This window comes from Heptranchias perlo, chromosome 24 (genome assembly GCF_035084215.1).
Source record: "Heptranchias perlo isolate sHepPer1 chromosome 24, sHepPer1.hap1, whole genome shotgun sequence".
In the NCBI taxonomy this organism is placed as follows: Eukaryota; Metazoa; Chordata; class Chondrichthyes; order Hexanchiformes; family Hexanchidae; genus Heptranchias; species Heptranchias perlo.
In genome coordinates, this window is record NC_090348.1 from 17231419 (window position 1) to 17253351 (window position 21933).

The window sequence follows — 21933 nt, forward strand, 5'->3', positions numbered from 1 at the left end:
TCGGTATCACTGTGGATGACGTTGTTTCTATAGAGCAGAAAAAACATTTCAACTTGTTACACTACACGCTGAGGCTCTATGAATCTGTATCAGGGTTGAAGGAGACTTACTGTCCTGCTGCATACAGTCAACCAAAAAATTGTAAAACTGAAATCTGTTCACTTCTTTCTTAGTCTACTCAATAAAATTATTTCAACTGAGAGAGAACGAAACTATTTAATGACCCTTACATTCAGAATATTATTTCCTCTCATCAAAGAGTTGGTCGAATTGTCAGGTAGATTTGATCGTGCTGTTATTGGAGTTGCTGCAAATATTAGATTGAAATGTCCAGTGGAAACTTCTTACAATGGACAGATCCATATTAATCTGAGTTGCCCATATAAAAAGTGGCTTTGAAAATATTACATCAGTAATCCTGAAAAATATACCATGATCACGTCTACCAGGGACCTCCAGTGCTGAACTGCCCGGAGTAAGCAGGGTCAGTGGGAGGTCCTGTCATTTAAATATTTAGGGCAGGCACCTGCACCACCAGAGATACATCTCGGGTGCCCTCTGGCCCAGAAATCCCACAACGTCTGGCAACTGCTGCCATCCAGGCAGAGGGTGTCAGTTCTCCCACTCTGGAGAGAAGATTTCTTGTGCCCCTGAGCCTCCATTGTAAGGGGCTAAAAATAATATATAATTAAAAAGATCTGAGCTGTTGCCAGGTTTCCACTCCTGCATTATTAAAGCTGCCAAGCTAATTCAACCCATTGTACCATTTAATTGGTAGATGGCATTGACGTTGTGTGACAAATATTTTTGATAACACAAAAAGTGTTACTTAAAGATAGAAAATTGTATTTCAGGTCTGAAAATGAAAGCTGCATTTTGTTACCTACTCAATGACATGCCACATGGAGTTAGAAAACAATGCACTTGTCGAGAAAGACTCGGTGTCAGGCATAAAATCGCTGTCACTTACCAGTTGTGGAGCTGGTGGTAGATGTAGTTGTGGTCGGTATCACTGTGGGTGATGTTGTTTCTATGGAGCAGGAGAAACATTTCAACCTGTTACAGTGCATGCTGAGGCTCTATGAGTCTGTATCAGGGTTGCAGGAGACTTACTGTCCTGTTGCATACAGTCAACCAAAAAATTGGAATCTGTTCACTTCTATCTTAGTCTGCTCAATAAAATTATTTCAGCTGAGAGAGAATGCAACTATTTAATGGCCCTTACATGCAGAATATTATTTCCTCGAATAAAAGAGTTGGTGGAATTGTCAGGTAGATTTGATCGTGCTGTTATTGGAGTTGCTGCAAATATTAGGTTTCAATGTCCAGTGGACACATCTTACAATAGACAGATCCATATTAACATATTAACCTGATTTGCCCATATAAACAGTGTCTCTGAAAATATTACAGCAGCAATCCTGAAAAATATACCAGGATCACGGCTCCCAGTGCCCTTCAGCGCTGATCTGCCCAGAGTATGCAGGGTCAGTGGGAGCACCTGTCATTTAAAGATTTATGCCAGGCACCTAAACCACCATATCCAGAGACATGCCATGCTACTGTTTTTCATTCAGTGGGAATAGAGTTAAAACTGCTGGCCACACAGAGCTACGCATCAGTCACTTTTTTGATATGTGTGTGGACAGCATATTAACTGATAAAGCAGATGACCCCAATGCTAGCCCTGAAGGAGATGAAGCACAAAGGTTGAGGATGGAGTTAAATAAAGGGTGGGAGAATGTCGTGCAAAGATGTTAATAGGTATATTAATGGGCTTACTACTTTAATTGAGGAGTTAGTCCACTTACTTGAAATCGATTAATGCCTCAATTAAAATAGCAGACAGAAGAACGTGATATGAATGTGTGCAACATTCAGGCCCACTATTATCATTGACAGTAATTTCAAACCTCATTGCTTGATACCGTTTCACATCCTCAGTGTTGACATTTTGTGACAAATACTTTTGATAAATGAAAATGTGTTATTTAAGAAGAATATATATTATAATACTCCCTTCTCGCTTGGAGCCTCCGGTGCCGGGGGCATATATCAGGAAAATGGGTGTGGAAGGTAATGCACTTCGCAGGATTTGCCGTCAATTGGCATCAATTTCCCAAAATGCGTTCCCGTTCTGCTAAACAGTGTGTCAGAAGCAAAGTTTCATAAAAACTGCTCTAAAAGTTACAACATAATGACCACTGATATAAACATTTTCAAAGCAAACAATTAGAAAGTTATATTTCAGGTCTGAAAATGAAAGCTGTGTTTTGTTACCTACTCAATGACATGCCACATGGAGTTAGAAAACAATGCACTTGTGGAGAAAGACTCGGTGCCAGGAATAAAATCGCTGTCACTTACCAGTTGTGGAGCTGGTGGTAGATGTAGTTGTGGTCGGTATCACTGTGGATGACGTTGTTTCTATAGAGCAGGAAAAACATTTCAACTTGTTACACTTCACGCTGAGGCTCAATGAGTCTGTATCAGGGTTGAAGGAGACTTACTGTCCTGCTGCATGCAGTCAAACAAAAAATTGTAAAACTGTAATCTGTTCAATTCTATCTTAGTCGACTCAATAAAATTATTTCAACTGAGAGAGAACGCAACTATTTAATGGCCCTTACATTCAGAATATTATTTCCTCTCATCAAAGAGTTGGTCGAATTGTCAGGTAGATTTGATCGTGCTGTTGTTGGAGTTGCTGCAAATATTAGATTGAAATGTCCAGTGGAAACTTCTTACAATAGACAGATCCATATTAATCTGAGTTGCCCATATAAAAAGTGGCTTTGAAAATATTACATCAGTAATCCTGAAAAATATACCATGATCACGCCTCCCTGGGACCTCCAGTGCTGAACTGCCTGAGTAAGCAGGGTCAGTGGGAGGTCCTGTCATTTATATATTTATGTCGTGAACCTGCACCACCAGAGATACATCTCGGGTGCCCTCTGGCCCACACAGCCCACAACGTCTGGCAACTGCTGCCATCCAGGCAGAGGGTGTCAGTTCTCCCACTCTGGAGAGAAGATTTCTTATGCCCCTGAGCCTCCTTTGTAAGGGGCTAAAAATAATATATAATTAAAAAGATCTGAGCTGTTACCAGGTTTCAACTCCTGCTTTCTCAAAGCTGCCAAGCTAATTCAATGATGTGGAGATGCCGGTGATGGACTGGGGTTGACAAATGCAAAGAATCTTACAACACCAGGTTATAGTCCAACAATTTTATTTGAAAATCACAAGCTTTCGGAGATTATCTCCTTCGTCAGGTGAGTGTGGGATTCCTTGAACGTTTCGCATTTATAGTCAGAGAACAATACCTGCTGATTACAGATAATCTTTCCAACTGCCCGTTGTCAAGGCAATCAAAGTGTTCAGACAGAGAGGTGTTACCTACAGGACCATGCAGACATTGCGACAACGGATGAACGGACACCGCGCAACAATCGCCAGACAGGAGGGTTCCCTCCTAGTCGGGGAACACTTCAGCAGTCAAGGACATTCAGCCACCGATCTTCGGGTAAGCGTTCTCCAAGGCGGCCTTCGAGACATGCGACAACGCAAAATCGTCGAGCAGAAATTGATAGCCAAGTTCCGCACCCATGAGGACGGCCTCAACCGGGATCTTGGGTTCATGTCACGCTACACATAACCCCACCAGCGAATAAAAGTTATCTGTTTTTAATACAACGGGTCATTCTCTGTCTTTCTCTTCCTTTCGGATGTTTCTCCCTCTCTCTCTCTGTCTTGTGTTCTGGCCGTTTGTATATTCGGTGGTCCTGTAGGTAACACCTCTCTGTCTGAACACATTGATTGCCTTGACAACGGGCAGTTGGAAAGATTATCTGTAATCACCAGGTATTGTTCTCTGACTATAAATGCAAAACGTTCAAGGAATCCCACACTCACCTGACGAAGGAGATAATCTCCGAAAGCTTGTGATTTTCAAATAAAATTGTTGGACGATAACCTGGTGTTGCAACATTGTTTACAAGCTAATTCAACCCATTGTACCATTTAATTGGTAGATGGCATTGACGTTCTGTGACAAATATTTTTGATAACACAAAAAGTGTTATTTAAAGTTAGAAAATTTTATTTCAGGTCTGACAATGAAAGCTGTATTTTGTTACCTGCTTAATGACATGCCACATGGAGTTAGAAAACAATGCACTTGTGGAGAAAGACTCGGTGTCAGGCATAAAATCGCTGTCACTTACCAGTTGTGGAGCTGGTGGTAGATGTAGTTGTGCTCGGTATCACTGTGGATGACGTTGTTTCTATAGAGCAGAAAAAACATTTCAACTTGTTACACTACACGCTGAGGCTCTATGAGTCTGTATCAGGGTTGAAGGAGACTTACTGTCCTGCTGCATACAGTCAACCAAAAAATTGTAAAACTGAAATCTGTTCACTTCTTTCTTAGTCTACTCAATAAAATTATTTCAACTGAGAGAGAACGAAACTATTTAATGACCCTTACATTCAGAATATTATTTCCTCTCATCAAAGAGTTGGTCGAATTGTCAGGTAGATTTGATCGTGCTGTTATTGGAGTTGCTGCAAATATTAGATTGAAATGTCCAGTGGAAACTTCTTACAATGGACAGATCCATATTAATCTGAGTTGCCCATATAAAAAGTGGCTTTGAAAATATTACATCAGTAATCCTGAAAAATATACCATGATCACGTCTACCAGGGACCTCCAGTGCTGAACTGCCCGGAGTAAGCAGGGTCAGTGGGAGGTCCTGTCATTTAAATATTTATAGCGGGCACCTGCACCACCAGAGATACATCTCGGGTGCCCTCTGGCCCAGAAATCCCACAACGTCTGGCAACTGCTGCCATCCAGGCAGAGGGTGTCAGTTCTCCCACTCTGGAGAGAAGATTTCTTATGCCCCTGAGCCTCCTTTGTCAGGGGCTAAAAATAATATGTAATTAATAAGATCTGAGCTGTTGCCAGGTTTCCACTCCTGCTTTATCAAAGCTGCCAAGCTAATTCAACCCATTGTACCATTTAATTGGTAGATGGCATGGACGTTGTGTGACAAATATTTTTGATAACTCAAAAAGTGTTATTTAAAGTTAGAAAATTATATTTCAGGTCTGACAATGAAAGCTGCATTTTGTTACCTACTCAATGACATGCCACATGGAGTTAGAAAACAATGCACTTGTCGAGAAAGACTCGGTGCCAGGAATAAAATCGCTGTCACTTACCAGTTGTGGAGCTGGTGGTAGATGTAGTTGTGGTCGGTATCACTGTGGGTGACGTAGTTTCTATGGAACAGGAAAAACATTTCAACTTGTTACACTGCACGCTGAGGCTCAATGAGTCTGTATCAGGGTTGCACGAGACTTATGTCCGGCTGCATACAGTCAAACAAAAAATTGTAAAACTGTAATCTGTTCACTTCTATCTTAGTCTACTCAATAAAATTATTTCAGCTGAGAGAGAATGCTATTATTTAATGGTCTTTACATGCAGAATATTATTTCCTCAAATAAAAGAGTTGGTGGAATTGTCAGGTAGATCTGATCGTGCTGTTATTGGAGTTGCTGCAAATATTAGGTTTCAATGTCCAGTGTAAACATCTTACAATAGACAGATCCGTCTTAACATATTCACCTGATTTGCCCTCATAAGCAGTAGCTCTGAGAATATTACAGCAGCAATCCTGAAAAATATACCAGGATCACGGCTCCCAGTGCCCTTCAGCGCTGATCTGCCCAGAGTATGCAGGGTCAGTGGGAGCACCTGTCATTTAAAGATTTATGCCAGGCACCTAAACCACCATATCCAGAGACATGCCATGCTACTGTTTTTCATTCAGTGGGAATAGAGTTAAAACTGCTGGCCACACAGAGCTACGCATCAGTCACTTTTTTGATATGTGTGTGGACAGCATATTAACTGATAAAGCAGATGACCCCAATGCTAGCCCTGAAGGAGATGAAGCACAAAGGTTGAGGATGGAGTTAAATAAAGGGTGGGAGAATGTCGTGCAAAGATGTTAATAGGTATATTAATGGGCTTACTACTTTAATTGAGGATTTAGTCCACTTACTTGAAATCGATTAATGCCTCAATTAAAATAGCAGACAGAAGAACGTGATATGAATGTGTGCAACATTCGGGCCCACTATTATCATTGACAGTAATTTCAAACCTCATTGCTTGATACCGTTTCACATCCTCAGTGTTGACATTTTGTGACAAATACTTTTGATAAATGAAAATGTGTTATTTAAGAAGAATATATATTATAATACTCCCTTCTCGCTTGGAGCCTCCGGTGCCGGGGGCATATATCAGGAAAATGGGTGTGGAAGGTAATGCACTTCGCAGGATTTGCCGTCAATTGGCATCAATTTCCCAAAATGCGTTCCCGTTCTGCTAAACAGTGTGTCAGAAGCAAAGTTTCATAAAAACTGCTCTAAAAGTTACAACATAATGACCACTGATATAAACATTTTCAAAGCAAACAATTAGAAAGTTATATTTCAGGTCTGAAAATGAAAGCTGTATTTTGTTACCTACTCAATGACATGCCACATGGAGTTAGAAAACAATGCACTTGTGGAGAAAGACTCGGTGCCACTTTTCGCTGTCACTTACCAGTTGTGGAGCTGGTGGTAGATGTAGTTGTGGTCGGTATCACTATGGATGACGTTGTTTCTATAGAGCAGGAAAAACATTTCAACTTGTTACACTACACGCTGAGGCTCAATGAGTCTGTATCAGGGTTGAAGGAGACTTACTGTCCTGCTGCATACAGTCAAACAAAAAATTGTAAAACTGTAATCTGTTCAATTCTATCTTAGTCGACTCAATAAAATTATTTCAACTGAGAGAGAACGCAACTATTTAATGGCCCTTACATTCAGAATATTATTTCCTCTCATCAAAGAGTTGGTCGAATTGTCAGGTAGATTTGATCGTGCTGTTGTTGGAGTTGCTGCAAATATTAGATTGAAATGTCCAGTGGAAACTTCTTACAATAGACAGATCCATATTAATCTGAGTTGCCCATATAAAAAGTGGCTTTGAAAATATTACATCAGTAATCCTGAAAAATATACCATGATCACGCCTCCCTGGGACCTCCAGTGCTGAACTGCCCGAGTAAGCAGGGTCAGTGGGAGGTCCTGTCATTTATATATTTATGTCGTGAACCTGCACCACCAGAGATACATCTCGGGTGCCCTCTGGCCCAGAAATCCCACAACGTCTGGCAACTGCTGCCATCCAGGCAGAGGGTGTCAGTTCTCCCACTCTGGAGAGAAGATTTCTTATGCCCCTGAGCCTCCTTTGTAAGGGGCTAAAAATAATATATAATTAAAAAGATCTGAGCTGTTACCAGGTTTCAACTCCTGCTTTCTCAAAGCTGCCAAGCTAATTCAATGATGTGGAGATGCCGGTGATGGACTGGGGTTGACAAATGCAAAGAATCTTACAACACCAGGTTATAGTCCAACAATTTTATTTGAAAATCACAAGCTTTCGGAGATTATCTCCTTCGTCAGGTGAGTGTGGGATTCCTTGAACGTTTCGCATTTATAGTCAGAGAACAATACCTGGTGATTACAGATAATCTTTCCAACTGCCCGTTGTCAAGGCAATCAAAGTGTTCAGACAGAGAGGTGTTACCTACAGGACCATGCAGACATTGCGACAACGGATGAACGGACACCGCGCAACAATCGCCAGACAGGAGGGTTCCCTCCTAGTCGGGGAACACTTCAGCAGTCAAGGACATTCAGCCACCGATCTTCGGGTAAGCGTTCTCCAAGGCGGCCTTCGAGACATGCGACAACGCAAAATCGTCGAGCAGAAATTGATAGCCAAGTTCCGCACCCATGAGGACGGCCTCAACCGGGATCTTGGGTTCATGTCACGCTACACATAACCCCACCAGCGAATAAAAGTTATCTGTTTTTAATACAACGGGTCATTCTCTGTCTTTCTCTTCCTTTCGGATGTTTCTCCCTCTCTCTCTCTGTCTTGTGTTCTGGCCGTTTGTATATTCGGTGGTCCTGTAGGTAACACCTCTCTGTCTGAACACTTTGATTGCCTTGACAACGGGCAGTTGGAAAGATTATCTGTAATCACCAGGTATTGTTCTCTGACTATAAATGCAAAACGTTCAAGGAATCCCACACTCACCTGACGAAGGAGATAATCTCCGAAAGTTTGTGATTTTCAAATAAAATTGTTGGACTATAACCTGGTGTTGTAAGATTCTTTACATTTGTCAACCCCAGTCCATCACCGGCATCTCCACATCATGGTTACTATCGACACCACAAACTGCCGGCTCACAGTGGAAAGGATATCCAAGAAGATCGCGCATATAGACACAGACATCAAGTTTTTACAGAGCTGCAAGAAAGCAGACAAGATCCCGAAAGGACTACAGATCATGAACCCACTCAATTCGACATACAACTCAGATTACGCTGAGAGACTCTGCCGTCGTACCTCTCGCACACTCCGCAACCATCTTGTACACCAACTCTACAACAGACGCCGCAACCTCGAAACCAAGATAGAGTCCATACTCTCAACCTGTACTCAGGACACAGCAGACCAGCCAGGAGACAGCGCCAAACAGACGAGGCAACGGAACTATGCTGCCTACATGAAAACCAAGAGCAGGAAGCTTGAGAAACTCGGCATCACCACCAGCATCAACCAAGCCTCCCCCGGTACCACGGTTGCAACCACAGGGAAGTCTATCGTCAATTTGTCCGACCACACCCTTCAACCAGACGAAATCGAAGTTCTCAGCCAAGGGCTCAATTTCTGTCCCACTACCAAAATGGACCCCATTGGTCTCGCGGCGGACACAGAGGAATTCATCAGGAGAATGAGGCTCCGGGAATTCTTCCACAGATCCCAAGATTTCAGCAGCGAACCCAATGAGACAATCAACGAGCCGGAACAGCAAACAGAGGGATCCGCGGTACATCAACCGAAGAAGAAAGAGTCAAACTGGACTCCTCCGGAGGGTCGCTGCCCTCAGCTGGACATGTATGCTCAAGCTGTCAGGAAATGCGTCAATGCTAGATTCATCAGCCGCACTCACAAGACAGTCCAGAATGTCACCCGAGCACAACGCAACACCATCAATGCTCTCAAGACCAACCGCAACATCTTCAACAAACCAGCGGACAAAGGAAGCGCCATTGTCATACAGAACAGAACGGACTATTGCAAAGAAGCATACCGACAACTGGACAACCAGGAACACTACAGATGGTTACCCGCAGATCCGACCAAAGAACACACCCACCAGCTCAACAAACTGATCAAGACCTTCGATCCAGACCTTCAAAGCATCCTACGCGCTCTCATCCCACGTGGGAGACTTCTACTGCCTCCCAAAGATACACAAAGCCAACACACCCGGACGTCCTATCGTATCAGACAACGGAACCCTGTGTGAGAACCTCTCTGGATACGTCAAGGGCATCCTGAAACCCATCGTACAGGGAAACCCCAGCTTCTGTCGCGACACTACAGACTTCCTACAAAAACTCAGTACCCACGGACCAGTTGAACCAGGAACACTTCTCACCACGATGGACGTCTCGGCACTCTACACCAGTATCCCCCACGATGACGGCATCGCTGCAACAGCATCAATACTCAACAGCCAATCTCCAGACGCCATTCTACAACTCATCCACTTCATCCTGGATCACAATCTCTTTACCTTCGATAACCAGTTCTTTACCCAAACACACGGAACAACCATGGGGACCAAATTCGCACCCCAATATGCCAACATTTTCATGCACAAGTTCGAGCACGACTTCTTCACTGCACAGGACCTCCAACCAACGCTATACACCAGATCCATAGACGACATTTTCTTTCTATAGACCCATGGCGAAGAATCACTGAAGAGACTACACGATAACATCAACAAATTCCATCCCACCATCAAGCTCACCATGGACTACTCCTCAGAATCGGTTTCTTTCTTGGACACACGAATCTCCATCAAAGACGGGCACCTCAGCACCTCACTCTACCGCAAGCCCACAGACAACCTCACGATGCTCCACTTTTCCAGCTTCCACCCTAACCACGTCAAAGAGGCCATCCCCTATGGACAGGCCCTGCGAATACACAGGATCTGCTCAGACGAGGAGGAACGCGATGGACACCTACAGACGCTGAAAGACGTCCTCGTAAGAACGGGATATGACGCTCGACTCGTCGATCGACAGTTCCGACGGGCCAGAGCGAAAAATCGCATAGACCTCCACAGAAGACTAACACGGGACACAATCAACAGAGTACCCTTCGCCGTCCAGGACTTCCCCGGAGCGGAGAAACTACGCCATGTTCTCCGCAGCCTTCAACATGTCATCGATGATGACGAACACCTCGCTATGGCCATCCCCACACCTCCACTACTCGCCTTTAAACAGCCACCCAACCTCAAACAGACCATCGTTCGCAGCAAATTACCCAGCTTTCAGGAGAACAGCGTCCACGACACCACACAACCCTGCCACGGCAACCTCTGCAAGACATGCCAGATCATCGACACAGATACCACCATCACACGAGAGGACACCACCCACCAGGTACATGGTGCATACTCCTGTGACTCGGCCAACGTTGTCTACCTCATACGTTGCAGGAAAGGATGCCCTGGAGCATGGTACATTGGCGAGACCATGCAGACACTGCGACAACGGATGAACAGACACCGCGCAACAATCGCCAGACAGGAGGGTTCCCTCCCAGTCGGGGAACACTTCAGCAGTCAAGGACATTCAGCCACCGATCTTCGGGTAAGCGTTCTCCAAGGCAGCCTTCGAGACACACGACAACGCAAAATCGTCGAGCAGAAATTGATAGCCAAGTTCCGCACCCATGAGGACGGCCTCAACCGGGATCTTGGGTTCATGTCATGCTACACGTAACCCCACCAGCGAATAAAAGTTAACTGTTTTTAATACAACGGGTCATTCTCTGTCTTTCTCTTCCTTTCGGATATTTCTCCCTCTCTCTCTCTCTCTCTGTCTTGTGCTCTGGCCGTTTGTATATTCGGTGGTCCTGCAGGTAACACCTCTCTGTCTGAACACTTTGATTGCCTTGACAATGGGCAGTTGGAAAGATTATCTGTAATCACCAGGTATTGTTCTCTGACTATAAATGCGAAACGTTCAAGGAATCCCACACTCACCTGAAGAAGGAGATAATCTCCGAAAGCTTGTGATTTTCAAATAAAATTGTTGGACGATAACCTGGTGTTGCAACATTGTTTACAAGCTAATTCAACCCATTGTACCATTTAATTGGTAGATGGCATTGACGTTCTGTGACAAATATTTTTGATAACACAAAAAGTGTTATTTAAAGTTAGAAAATTTTATTTCAGGTCTGACAATGAAAGCTGTATTTTGTTACCTGCTCAATGACATGCCACATGGAGTTAGAAAACAATGCACTTGTGGAGAAAGACTCGGTGTCAGGCATAAAATCGCTGTCACTTACCAGTTGTGGAGCTGGTGGTAGATGTAGTTGTGCTCGGTATCACTGTGGATGACGTTGTTTCTATAGAGCAGAAAAAACATTTCAACTTGTTACACTACACGCTGAGGCTCTATGAATCTGTATCAGGGTTGAAGGAGACTTACTGTCCTGCTGCATACAGTCAACCAAAAAATTGTAAAACTGAAATCTGTTCACTTCTTTCTTAGTCTACTCAATAAAATTATTTCAACTGAGAGAGAACGAAACTATTTAATGACCCTTACATTCAGAATATTATTTCCTCTCATCAAAGAGTTGGTCGAATTGTCAGGTAGATTTGATCGTGCTGTTATTGGAGTTGCTGCAAATATTAGATTGAAATGTCCAGTGGAAACTTCTTACAATGGACAGATCCATATTAATCTGAGTTGCCCATATAAAAAGTGGCTTTGAAAATATTACATCAGTAATCCTGAAAAATATACCATGATCACGTCTACCAGGGACCTCCAGTGCTGAACTGCCGGAGTAAGCAGGGTCAGTGGGAGGTCCTGTCATTTAAATATTTATAGCGGGCACCTGCACCACCAGAGATACATCTCGGGTGCCCTCTGGCCCAGAAATCCCACAACGTCTGGCAACTGCTGCCATTCAGGCAGCGGGTGTCAGTTCTCCCACTCTGGAGAGAAGATTTCTTATGCCCCTGAGCCTCCATTGTAAGGGGCTAAAAATAATATGTAATTAATAAGATCTGAGCTGTTGCCAGGTTTCCACTCCTGCTTTATCAAAGCTGCCAAGCTAATTCAACCCATTGTACCATTTAATTGGTAGATGGCATGGACGTTGTGTGACAAATATTTTTGATAACTCAAAAAGTGTTATTTAAAGTTAGAAAATTATATTTCAGGTCTGACAATGAAAGCTGCATTTTGTTACCTACTCAATGACATGCCACATGGAGTTAGAAAACAATGCACTTGTCGAGAAAGACTCGGTGCCAGGAATAAAATCGCTGTCACTTACCAATTGTGGAGCTGGTGGTAGATGTAGTTGTGCTCGGTATCACTGTGGGTGACGTAGTTTCTATGGAACAGGAAAAACATTTCAACTTGTTACACTGCACGCTGAGGCTCATTGAGTCTGTATCAGGGTTGCACGAGACTTACTGTCCTGCTGCATACAGTCAAACAAAAAATTGTAAAACTGTAATCTGTTCACTTCTATCTTAGTCTACTCAATAAAATTATTTCAGCTGAGAGAGAATGCTATTATTTAATGGTCTTTACATGCAGAATATTATTTCCTCAAATAAAAGAGTTGGTGGAATTGTCAGGTAGATTCGATCGTGCTGTTATTGGAGTTGCTGCAATTATTAGTTTCCAATATCCAGTGTAAACATCTTACAATAGACAGATCCATCTTAACATATTAACCTGATTTGCCCATATAAACAGTGTCTCTGAAAATATTACAGCAGCAATCCTGAAAAATATACCAGGATCACGGCTCTCAGTGCCCTTCAGCGCTGATCTGCCCAGAGTATGCAGGGTCAGTGGGAGCACCTGTCATTTAAAGATTTATGCCAGGTACCTAAACCACCATATCCAGACACATGCCATGCTACTGTTTTTCATTCAGTGGGAATCGAGTTAAAACTGCTGGCCATGCCGAGATATGCATCAGTCACTTTCTTGATATGTGTGTGGACAGCATATTGACTGATAAAGCAGATGACCCCTATGATGTCCCGGAAGGAGGTGAAGGCACAGAGGTTGAGGATGGAGTTAAATAGTGGGTGAGAGAATGTCGCGCAAGGACATTAAAAGGTATATTAATGGGCTTACTGCTTGAATTGAGGAGTTAGTCCATTTACTTGAAATCGATTAATGCCTCAATTAAAATAGCAGACAGAAGAACGTGATATGAATGTGTGCAACATTCAGGCCCACTATTATCATTGACAGTAATTTCGAATCTCACATCTGATTGCTTTTTCTGCTTGATGTACTGATCCATTTCGGATGTAGAATTTTCACTGAAATAGGACAGACTTGTTCTAAGGGCTTTTGCATTGAAAGACAATTTCCTCATGTATAAATGTCACATTTACCAGGAATCGTGGTTGTAGTGGTGGTTATAGGCAGACTGGTTGTTGTCCATTCTGTTATTATTGGTGGCTCGCAGCAAACTCGAATTTTGTAGTCATAACAAAACTTCCTGTACCCCAGAGCCTCTTCGGGGGCGATACAGACGAGCCCGATGTCTTTGTCGCAGGTCACGTTGTCTGTTGAATCACTCACTGGCCACTCGGGGTCATCGACAAATTGGCACTCAATGTGATGAATTGCATAGGCAGAGGAAGGACACAGTTCATCGCGTATGGGATCCAATAATTCAGAATCGCCCGGGCTGTGCAGAGAAGGTGTATGTTTATTAAACCAAGGAGACCATGTGCCATGACACGCCTTCTCTGTAAAAGAAGAAGTCTGGGCTTAATTAATCTGCCTTTATTCAAGCTAATTAACAAGAAATACAACGAGTAAAATTGCTAAACAACTTTTCCATGTTTTTCCATGCAGACTTGTGAGATACTTTATCACATTCTAGTTACACAGTTTCACCACTATAGTGAAAAGAAGATCAAGTCAATACAACCTTAGACTGCATGACTGATCTGGAATCTGACTTTTTTTGCTACTAGTATTTCACCCATCATTTGAAAGATTAAGGGGGTGACTTTCATCGGCCTACAAGGGGGTGGAGTAGATGAAATTCTACAAAAGAACGTAAAGCACACAAGCCGCCTGACTCAATTTTCTAGCGGGCATCGAAACAAAAAGTTGCGATCACTGTGCCTGGGATAGGAACGGTGAAAAATAGGCGGAAAGCGTTTTGCAGATGGATCTGTATGATGGAGTGAAAGGATCGCCTGCTTGACCTTCTCTCATTGCTTGATACCATTTCACATCCTCAGTGTTGACAATGTGTTACAAATATTTTTGATAACTGAAAAAGTGTTATTTAAGAAGAATATATATTATAATACTCCCTTCTCGCTTGGAGCCTCCGGAGCCGGGGGCATATATCAGGAAAATAGGTGTGGAAGATAATGCATTTCGCAGGATTTGCCGTCAATTTGCATCAATTTCCCAAAATGCGTTCCCGTTCCCCTAAACAGTGTGTCAGAAGCAGAGTTTCCTAAAAGCTGCTCCATAAGTTACAACATAATGACCACTGATATAAACATTTTCAAAGAAAACAATTAGAAAGTTATATTTCAGGTCTGAAAATGAAAGCTGTATTTTGTTACCTACTCAATGACATGCCACATGGAGTTAGAAAACAATGCACTTGTGCAGAAAGACTCGGTGCCAGGAATAAAATCGCTGTCACTTACCAGTTGTGGAGCTGGTGGTAGATGTAGTTGTGCTCGGTATCACTGTGGATGACGTCGTTTCTATGGAGCAGGAAAAACATTTCAACTTGTTACACTACACGCTGAGGCTCAATGAGTCTGTATCAGGGTTGAAGGAGACTTACTGTCCGGCTGCATACAGTCAACCAAAAAATTGTAAAACTGAAATCTGTTCACTTCTATCTTAGTCTCCTCAATAAAATTATTTCAACTGAGAGAGAACGCAACCATTTAATGGCCCTTACATTCAGAATATTATTTCCTCCAATAAAAGAGTTGGTGGAATTGACAGGTTGATTTGATCGTGCTGTTATTGGAGTTGCTGCAAATATTAGATTGAAATGTCCAGTGGAAACATCTTACAATGGACAGATCCATATTAATCTGAGTTGCCCATATAAAAAGTGGCTTTGAAAATATTACATCAGTAATCCTGAAAAATATACCATGATCACGTCTACCAGGGACCTCCAGTGCTGAACTGCCGGAGTAAGCAGGGTCAGTGGGAGGTCCTGTCATTTAAATATTTAGGGCAGGCACCTGCACCACCAGATATACATCTCGGGTGCCCTCTGGCCCAGAAATCCCACAAAGTCTGGCAACTGCTGCCATCCAGGCAGAGGGTGTCAGTTCTCCCACTCTGGAGAGAAGATTTCTTATGCCCCTGAGCCTCCTTTGGAAGGAGCTAAATATAATATATAATTAAAAAGATCTGAGCTGTTACCAGGTTTCCACTCCTGCATTATTAAAGCTGCCAAGCTAATTCAACCCATTGTACCATTTAATTGGTAGATGGCATTGACGTTGTGTGACAAATATTTTTGATAACACAAAAAGTGTTACTTAAAGATAGAAAATTGTATTTCAGGTCTGAAAATGAAAGCTGCATTTTGTTACCTACTCAATGACATGCCACATGGAGTTAGAAAACAATGCACTTGTCGAGAAAGACTCGGTGTCAGGCATAAAATCGCTGTCACTTACCAGTTGTGGAGCTGGTGGTAGATGTAGTTGTGGTCGGTATCACTGTGGGTGATGTTGTTTCTATGGAGCAGGAGAAACATTTCAACCTGTTACAGTGCATGCTGAGGCTCTATGAGTCTGTATCAGGGTTGCAGAAGACTTACTGTCCTGTTGCATACAGTCAACCAAAAAATTGGAATCTGTTCACTTCTATCTTAGTCTGCTCAATAAAATTATTTCAGCTGAGAGAGAATGCAACTATTTAATGGCCCTTACATGCAGAATATTATTTCCTCGAATAAAAGAGTTGGTGGAATTGTCAGGTAGATTTGATCGTGCTGTTATTGGAGTTGCTGCAAATATTAGGTTTCAATGTCCAGTGTAAACATCTTACAATAGACAGATCCGTCTTAACATATTAACCTGATTTGCCCACATAAGCAGTAGCTCTGAGAATATTACAGCAGCAATCCTGAAAAATATACCAGGATCACGGCTCCCAGTGCCCTTCAGCGCTGATCTGCCCAGAGTATGCAGGGTCAGTGGGAGCACCTGTCATTTAAAGATTTATGCCAGGCACCTAAACCACCATATCCAGAGACATGCCATGCTACTGTTTTTCATTCAGTGGGAATAGAGTTAAAACTGCTGGCCACACAGAGCTACGCATCAGTCACTTTTTTGATATGTGTGTGGACAGCATATTAACTGATAAAGCAGATGACCCCAATGCTAGCCCTGAAGGAGATGAAGCACAAAGGTTGAGGATGGAGTTAAATAAAGGGTGGGAGAATGTCGTGCAAAGATGTTAATAGGTATATTAATGGGCTTACTACTTTAATTGAGGATTTAGTCCACTTACTTGAAATCGATTAATGCCTCAATTAGAATAGCAGACAGAAGAACGTGATATGAATGTGTGCAACATTCGGGCCCACTATTATCATTGACAGTAATTTCAAACCTCATTGCTTGATACCGTTTCACATCCTCAGTGTTGACATTTTGTGACAAATACTTTTGATAAATGAAAATGTGTTATTTAAGAAGAATATATATTATAATACTCCCTTCTCGCTTGGAGCCTCCGGTGCCAGGGGCATATATCAGGAAAATGGGTGTGGAAGGTAATGCACTTCGCAGGATTTGCCGTCAATTGGCATCAATTTCCCAAAATGCGTTCCCGTTCTGCTAAACAGTGTGTCAGAAGCAAAGTTTCATAAAAACTGCTCTAAAAGTTACAACATAATGACCACTGATATAAACATTTTCAAAGCAAACAATTAGAAAGTTATATTTCAGGTCTGAAAATGAAAGCTGTGTTTTGTTACCTACTCAATGACATGCCACATGGAGTTAGAAAACAATGCACTTGTGGAGAAAGACTCGGTGCCAGGAATAAAATCGCTGTCACTTACCAGTTGTGGAGCTGGTGGTAGATGTAGTTGTGGTCGGTATCACTGTGGATGACGTTGTTTCTATAGAGCAGGAAAAACATTTCAACCTGTTACACTGCATGCTGAGGCTCTGTGAGTCTGTATCAGGGTTGCAGGAGACTTACTGTCCGGATGCATACAGTGAAGCAAAAAATTGCAATCTGTTCACTTCTATCTTAGTTTGCTCAATAAAATTATTTCAGCTGAGAGAGAACGCAATTATTTCCATTCAGAATATTATTTCCTCAAAAATAACAGTTGCTGAAATTATCAGGTAGATTTGATCGTGCTGTTATTGGAGTTGCTGCAAATATTAGTTTCCAATGTCCAGTGTTAACATTTTACAATAGACAGATCCATATTAATCTGAGTTGCCCATATAAAAAGTGGATTTGAAAATATTACATCAGTAATCCTGAAAAATATACCATGATCACGCCTCCCTGGGACCTCCAGTGCTGAACTGCCCGAGTAAGCATGGTCAGTGGGAGGTCCTGTCATTTAAATATTTATGTCGGGCACCTGCACCACCAGAGATACATCTCGGGTGCCCTCTGGCCCAGAAATCCCACAAAGTCTGGCAACTGCTGCCATCCAGGCAGAGGGTGTCATTTCTCCCACTCTGGAGAGAAGATTTCTTATGTCCCTGAGCCTCCTGTGTAAGGGGGCTAACACTAATATATATATTAAAAAGATCTGAGCTGTTTCCAGGGTTCCAGTCCTGCTTTATCAAAGCTGCCAAGCTAATTCACCCCATTGAACTATTTAGCTCGTAGATGGCATTGACATTGTGTGACAAATATTTTTGATAACTCAAAAAGTGTTATTTAAAGTTAGAAAGTTATATTTCAGCTCTGACAATGAAAGCTGCACTTTCTTACCTATTCCATGACATGCCACATGGAGTTCGAAAACAATGTACTTGTGGAGAAAGACTCGGTGCCAGGCATAAAATCGCTGTCACTTACCAGTTGTGGAGCTGGTGGTAGATGTAGTTGTGGTCGGTATCACTGTGGGTGATGTCGTTTCTACAGCGCAGGAAAAACAATTCAACTTGTTTAGAGCCTCAGCATGCAGCATATGTATCACATTTAAAGACTTACTTCTCTGCTGCATGCAATCAACCAAAAAAATTGCAAAACTAAAATGTGTTCATATCTGTCTTAGTCTACTCAATAAAATTATTTCGGTTGGGAGATAATTAAACTGTTTAATGGCCCTAACACCCAGAATATAATTTCCTCAATTTAACATTTGCTGGAATTGTTTGGTTTGATCTGATCATGTTGTTATTGGACTTGCGGCCAACATTAGTTTCCAATGTCCAGTGGAAACTTCTTACAAAGAACAGATCCATATTGACCTGAGTTGCTCAGATGAACAGTGGCTCTGAAAATACTCGGGCAAAAATCCTGACAATTATACCAGGATCACACCTCACGGGGCTCTCCAGCTTACTTGCCCCAACAGGTCTTGTCATTTAAATATTTATGGCAGGCATCTACAACACCAGGGACAATCTTGGCTGCCCTCTGGCCCACATAGCCCAGAAAGACTGGCGCCTGCTGCCATCCAGAGAGAGGGTGTCAGTTCTCTCACCCTGGAGAGAAGATTTCATATGCCTCTGAGCCTCCTTTGTAAGCGGGCTAAAAATAATTATATATATTAAAAAGATCTTAGCTGTCTCCAAGGTAGCAGTCCAGCTTTATCAAATCTGTCATGCTTAATCTACCCATTGCACCATTGAGCTAGTAGATGGCCCACGTGTGATGCCACACTGTGTTGCTTGTCAACCTGTTCCACATTCACTGCTGGCCCATGCCATAGCTTACAGCTTTTTCATTGCTTAATATTGCAAGTTCATCCTTTTATAACTGACACTCTAGGAACCCCCCCCCCCATCTTCATGAAACTTCACTATATAACATTTGTTGTCACACAACTTACCTGCATGTTGCATATCCACACATTGACGCACAGGATGAGCTGAAGGATGGCACAAGGTTGCCATCATAGAACGTTCTACCTTGATAAACACAGTAGTGCCCTGACATTCAGCATCCATGCCATGCAACTGTTTCTATTCAGCGGGAAAAGAGATCAAAGTGCTGCCCATGCCGATCTATGCATCAGTCACTTTCTTGATACCTGTGTGTACAGCATATTGGCTGATAATGCAGATGGCCTTATGCCAGCCCGGAAGTGACGGCACAAACTTTGAGGGAGTTAGCCCATTCTCGCTTGGAGTTTCCGGTGCCAGGTCACATATCAGGAATATGGGCGTGGAAGTTAATGCACTTCACAGAATTTGCCGTCAATTGGCGCCAAATTCCCAAAATGTGTTCCCGTTCTGCTAAATGCTATGTCAGGAGCACAATTTCTTAAAAGCTGCTCTATAATTTACAACATAATGACCACTGATACAAACGTTTTCAAAGCAAATAATTAGAAAGTTATATTTCAAATCTGAAAATGAAAACTGTATTTTGTTACCTACTCAATGACATGCCTCATGGAGTTAGAAAACAATGCACTTATGGAGAAAGACTCGGTGCCAGGAATAAAATCGCTGTCACTTACCAGTTGTGGAGCTGGTGGTAGATGTAGTTGTAGTCGGTATCACTGTGGGTGGTGTCGTTTCTATAAAGCAGGAAAAACATTTCAACCTGTTACACTGCACACTGAGGCTCTGTGGGCCCGATTTTAGGAGGGAGGCGAGTTGGCAGCGGGAGTCAACTGGGCATGTGGGTAACACGCCCAGTGAATTCGGGGTGCTTCGCATGCTATCGCAGCCTAATTGAAGGCACTTACCATGGCTTCTGGGTTTCCCGTTCTAGACCTGCGCAGTGGGTGCTCTGCGCACCCGCATCACAGGCTGCCAGCAGGAGGAGCCCTATTTAAAGGGGCAGTCCTCCAATGCTCCTCCTGCAGCAAACAACCAAATTGGCAGCATGGAGCAGCCCAGAGGCATGGCTGCTCCAAGGTTCTCAGACTCCTCACTCCAGGGTGCTGCTCGATGGAGTCAGGAGGAGGAGGGAAACGTTTTTCCCAGCGGACGAGAGGAAGTGGCCCGCCTCTGCCACCAAGAAGGTTCGGCTCGAGGTGGCAGAGGAGGTCAGCAGCAGCAGTAACATCTCCCGAACGTGGGTCCAGTGCAGGAAGCGCTTTAATGACCTAACCAGGTCAGCCAAAGTGAGTATACTTACGCATTCTCCCACACTCCGTCTTCCACATCACCTCCACCACCACACAACTCCTTCTGCACTGCCACCACAACACTCTCGCATCACTCCTCACATCCACTCAACCATCATCCTCATCTTGCCTGCACATAATCACCGCCCCAGTTCCCATTCGAGCATTACCACGCAACCCAATCCTCATACAATCTCGTGGCTATGTCTCACACGCACCCTCCCATGCATCTCCCTCACGCTCACCCCTACCCACACCAATGCATGCAGCGGGTCACTATGCAACCATCACTCAATCACGCCTCTCTGTGTTCTGCCTTGATAGGAGAAGAGATGCCAGAAGGCCCAGGAGAGGGATGGTGCCGAAAGGGAACATGGAAGTGGGGACGCCACTCAAAGCGCTCCCACATCTCACCCGTTGCCCCCCTCTCAACCTGTACCAGCAATGCTGCCTCCTCTCCAGATGGCCGAGTCTGCCCCTGCACGAGTGCAGGTGGAGCAGTCTTTGGAGGGGTATTCACGGGCACCGAAACCCAGAGGGCATCCCCGCAATGCATCTCATCAGTCAGGGCATGGACAAGAGTAACCTGCCACTACCTCTGCTGACGCCACAGGAGTAGCACCACGTAAGGGTTCCCGTAAACGTAAGACGAAGGTTTTGTGAGCACAAAGGGGATGCACAAGGGTGGAAGACAAAATGTCATGTTTTTGATTTACTTTTGTTTGTTTTGCAAAAAAACATAAAAATTTGTTATCACCACTACTGCCACGTCTTTGCAAATCTTGTCTGGTTTGTGCAATAATGCCCTTTCCTGAGGATCACCATGAAGACCCACACCTGATGCCACCCATTGTGTCACTGCAGAGTGGGTGTACAATATTTGCAGGGCTCTTTTGTGCAGACGACTGAGAGACACCGGCGATGTCCCCGGTGACACCCTGGAAGGATGCGGAGGAGAAGTTATTGAGGGCAGTGGTGACTTTGACAACGACAGGTAAGAAGACAGTGCTTGGGCCAGCTGGGAGCAGCTCGGCAGCAAGGAGGCTGCAGATGTGTACGACTGCATGTCGAGTGACTCTGAGCCTCCATGTACACTGCTCCTCAGAGAGGTCCAGGAAACTGCACTGCTCCTCAGAGAGGTTCAGGAAGCTGAGCCTCGGTCTGTAGACCCTGTGGCGAGGGTAGTGCCTTCTGCGACGCATCTCTCTCTGCCGTTGCCCTCCCTCCTGCTGTGCAGGTGGATGTGTCACAGCACTGTGTTGTGGACCTCCACGTGTCAGAGGTGGACGGCATGGCCGGTGAGGCTGGTGATGCTGTTCGTCCTCCAAGGAGGTCATGACTGCAGCTATGGCGGCCCCCATCCGGAAGATGTACATTTGAGGGGGTCCGCAAGGTAGGTAAATGTGTCTGCACACTGG

General features: G+C 43.7%; 1 protein-coding gene across 1 annotated transcript in view; it reads right to left on the reverse strand.

The window, feature by feature from the left end:
• Positions 1–612: 612 nt before the first annotated feature.
• The window catches only part of LOC137341481 (mucin-2-like), an 81236-nt gene continuing 59915 nt past the window's right edge, over positions 613–21933 (reverse strand). Inside the window, exons 32-44 of the mRNA XM_068004586.1 lie at positions 19901–19960; positions 18289–18348; positions 17303–17362; positions 15906–15965; positions 14904–14963; positions 13617–13976; positions 12530–12589; positions 11528–11587; positions 6629–6688; positions 5230–5289; positions 4227–4286; positions 2368–2427; positions 613–671 (exon numbers count right to left, since the gene is read on the reverse strand). Coding sequence (XP_067860687.1) covers positions 613–671; positions 2368–2427; positions 4227–4286; positions 5230–5289; positions 6629–6688; positions 11528–11587; positions 12530–12589; positions 13617–13976; positions 14904–14963; positions 15906–15965; positions 17303–17362; positions 18289–18348; positions 19901–19960 — 1079 coding nt within the window. The remainder of the gene's footprint in view (positions 672–2367; positions 2428–4226; positions 4287–5229; positions 5290–6628; positions 6689–11527; positions 11588–12529; positions 12590–13616; positions 13977–14903; positions 14964–15905; positions 15966–17302; positions 17363–18288; positions 18349–19900; positions 19961–21933) is intronic.